This window comes from Sorghum bicolor, chromosome 5 (genome assembly GCF_000003195.3).
Source record: "Sorghum bicolor cultivar BTx623 chromosome 5, Sorghum_bicolor_NCBIv3, whole genome shotgun sequence".
NCBI classification, from domain to species: Eukaryota; Viridiplantae; Streptophyta; class Magnoliopsida; order Poales; family Poaceae; genus Sorghum; species Sorghum bicolor.
The window spans coordinates 63,644,232-63,647,901 of NC_012874.2; the positions used below are offsets into that span (position 1 = coordinate 63,644,232).

General features: G+C 46.3%; 1 protein-coding gene across 1 annotated transcript; it reads left to right on the forward strand.

Annotated features, from left to right (window-relative positions):
- LOC8071951 (ent-kaur-16-ene synthase, chloroplastic) lies at positions 307-1,497 on the forward strand. Its single transcript, XM_021460716.1, has 3 exons — positions 307-514; positions 600-741; positions 844-1,497. The coding sequence occupies exons 2-3, from the start codon at positions 607-609 to the stop codon at positions 1,402-1,404; spliced, it is 696 nt and encodes a 231-aa protein (XP_021316391.1). The 5' UTR covers positions 307-514; positions 600-606; the 3' UTR covers positions 1,405-1,497.

A 3,670-nucleotide genomic window follows, 5' to 3' on the forward strand; every position in this document is an offset into this window, starting at 1 on the left:
AAAACATCAGCAAACAGTTTAGGCGGTGAATAGGTCTTTACTCATTAATGTATAAGTAGTGTAAGAATTGTGTATTTTTCAAGATCACAAATTGAATATGGATCAGGGCATGTGATGCAACTGAAAATATTCTGGCACTAGCCATCGAAGATTTCCATTTATCCCAATCTATTTACCAGCAACAACTTCAATACATTGAGAGGTATGCTGTGCTATGTTTCTATGAATCCTCCATGCTTCTAATATTCAGATCAAGAAGATGAATTCATAGGTTCTAGGTTGTTGGTGACATTGACAGATGGGTGAAGGAAGTTCGCCTGGACCAGCTCAAATTTGCACGAGATTTGCCATTGAGTCTCTTTGTCTTTTTGGCTACCAACGTGTTTCCTTGTGAATTATATGACGCTAGCATTGCATGGACCCAGAAGTGTATTCTGACCACAGTGGTTGATGATTTCTTTGAAGGCGGAGGGTCAACAAAAGAGCTAAGGAACTTCGTCACGCTGATTGAGAAGTACCGCACATTGATGTTCTTGGATTAATTTAGTAGTGGTGGAAAACAAGCGGAATCATTGTCTCTTCTGAATTTGATATTGCAGGTGGGACATGCACGCAGGGATCGAATTCTGCTCTGAGGACATAGAGATCCTATTCCGGGCTGTTTATGACACGAACAACCAGATCGCAGCAATTGGTGCCAAGCTACAGAATCGCAGTGTCATCGACCACATTGTTGAAATTGTAAGGCACTGATCGACATGCATCCATTTCAGTTCTATTCTACTGAATCAAGCTGCTGTAACCTCTTCTTCATGTTCTAATAATTCATTTGTCTTTGTGTAGTGGGTTAAGTATGTGAGGACCTTAATGATCGAGGCTGAGTGGACAACGAAAGGGCATGTCCCGACCATGGAAGAGTACATGTCAGTCGCAGAGACGAGTAGTGCGTTGGGTCCCGTTGTGGTGCCATCGTTGTACTTGGTTGGGCCAAAACTTTCAGACGACATGATCAGGGATCCAGAGTACAAGAACCTGCTGAGATACTTGGGCATTGGCATTCGTCTCATAAACGATATTGGAACTTATGAGAAGGAGATGAGTGAAGGGTATGTTAACAGCGTCCTGCTGCGTGCTTTTGGTGACGATGCAGTGATGTCGCCGAGTTCCATCGAAGCAGCAAAGAGAGAGATTCATGTCCTCCTGGCGAACTCACAGAGGGAGCTGCTTAAGCTTGTGCTCAATGAGGGAGGTCCTATTCCTAGGCCCTGCAAAGACATCTTCTGGAACACGTACAAGATTGGGCGCCAGTTCTACTCTGAGGGGGATGGCTTCAACATGCCGCAGTATCTTGTCGCCGCAGTGAATGCGGTGATTCATGAGCCACTGCAGCAAACACCTTCATGAAGCTAGCCATGGTGAATTCATCGTCGCAAAAAAATATATTTATGTTTCACCCATTGTACGGCTTTTAAACATAATATATAGTGCCTACCAAGTGCTTGCATTAGCTACATTTTGTTTATGGATCATGGCTGCTCTCTAACCCTCTATGTGATGTGTGTTTCTGCCACTCTTCTCACAATGGATGCGCCAGAATATCACGATTCAACTAATAAGATGCCTTGCAAGACCCACTCATGCTGCCAGTAATGTTGAACGTGCCATGATTGTTGAGTTTCTGTCTGCCTTCTTCTCCCTTTGGGACATGCCCGACAATAAGTTCCTAAACTTGTCGCCTCCTGACTTCAACAAGCTTGGAACGCAAATGTACATGCTAAACAAATGGTACATGGCAGCGTGTGTCAGAAAAGCAGATGACTATCTTTGTGTCCGAATTAGAAACTATCATTACTTCCGTGTCAGAAAAGCAGATGACAATAAGTAATGCTTGAGACCTTGACCAAGCATTACCGCACATCTGGATTCTAAACCTCCAAACTCCGGTCCACTTGCTAGTGCTATGTTACAAGTATAAATATACACGGTTAGAGACAAAGATTAGAATCCTAGAGATATACTCATATAATTAATAGAACTAAATGCAGTATTGTACAACCTATGTTTGTACACTTAGGCCAGCCTTAATGCAAGATTTCATCTCCCAGTTTCCAAGACTATGAAACAAAATATAAAATAGATCTTTCTCTCAATATATAGTTTCATTGCACAGTTTCACATGCTATTTTAGCTTTTTTCCCCCACCGGTCTCTCTTTCTTCCCCATGCTACCACACTGCCGCAGCGGCCTCTGTATGGACTGCTCCAGGGACACGAGCGGCAGGCGGCGGAGCTCCATGCTCTTTGACAGAAGGCATGCTGCATTTCTGTGCATGGCACAACTAATCAAGTATTGATTTGTCATTGCTTTTCTCGCGGACGCGGACGACCGGCGCAGCTTACTCGTGGACGCGAACACAAGCTGTAGCAGGCGAGCAGGTGCCTGTGGCGGCGGACCAACGGGCCGGCGGAGCTGCGCACTCGCATCGCTGCTTCCTCATGCTTGAGGATGGAGGACAGCGCGAGGGAGGCACCGGCGGCGGGAAGGAGCACGGCGCCCGCATCTACGCCCGGCTTCCTCCTCAATCTCGTGGCCGTCAGCCCGCCATCCCCTCCGGCAGAGGCCTCCTGTGCTGCCTTCCCCTCCCGCAGCAGCAACCTCGTCCCCGGTGGCGGTAGCCTTGTCCATGCCGAAGGAAGAAGCCGCAGCCCGCATCGGAGGCTCTGCTCCGGCCTCGTCCGTGCTCGTGGAGCTGGATGAAACACGAATAACGCATGAATAACGCTCTCAGTGTGGTTTCGTCCCTGTTTCCAACCTTTTGGAAACCACGCTCAAACGCGGGATGAAATGTTTCTCTTCTCTCTCCTCCCAGTTTTATGCAAAAGGCTGACATGGCACCCTATTTAATGTGCATGAAACTCTCCATAAAACCCCATTGAGACTAACCTTAAAATGCTACTCGGTCATATGTACCAAACTTTTATTTCGACATGCATTAATTATATTGATTATATATATAATGTTGTCTCCAGGTGGTATCATCCATAGACATAGACTAATGTCATTTATTCGTGGTCTCTCCACATATTCTCCTTACGCAACTCTAAGGAGATAAATCACCTAACCTAATCTCACTAGGATGTCATATTGATTAGCTAACATCTCCAAGTAGTCCATAGATTAGATTAGTTATCTTATCTTACTTCTTATCATATACTCTTATAAACCCACTAGATGATTTCTCTCTTCATGCAAAGTGTCCACATCATTCCTAAATGACCCGGCCACTAAATATTATATCTATTCATGCAAGATGTCCACATCATTCCCAACTAAGTCCATGTCATCCTATGTTAATTACAAAACATGGTCATGTCATCTATCTCCACTAGATGATTTCTTTCTTCATACAAGGTGCCCACATCATTCCTCACTAAGTGACCCACTAAATATTCTATCTCTTCATGGCTTGTGGGGCGGTGGTGATAGTGCACCCAGTGGGGCGCGGGGCACCGCTTGTAGAGAGTAGAGACCTATGAGGTAGGGGCAGCCGTACCAGAGGAGGGACCAGGGGCACCGCTGGCAGCTTCCTAGGACGAGATGTCGCAGGGGCAGCAGCACCCAGTCTGCTGGAGGGCAGCGGCGAGGACGCCCCACTAGCAGGAGCGGCTGG

What these genes read in the sequence shown, in the direction of transcription:
- LOC8071951 (XM_021460716.1), top strand. Translation starts at nt 607, where the DNA reads ATGCACGCAGGGATCGAATTCTGCTCTGAGGACATAGAGATCCTATTC. An exon ending in TCGACCACATTGTTGAAATT is followed by an intron (nt 742 to 843) that starts GTAAGGCACTGA and finishes GTCTTTGTGTAG; the next exon opens with TGGGTTAAGTATGTGAGGAC.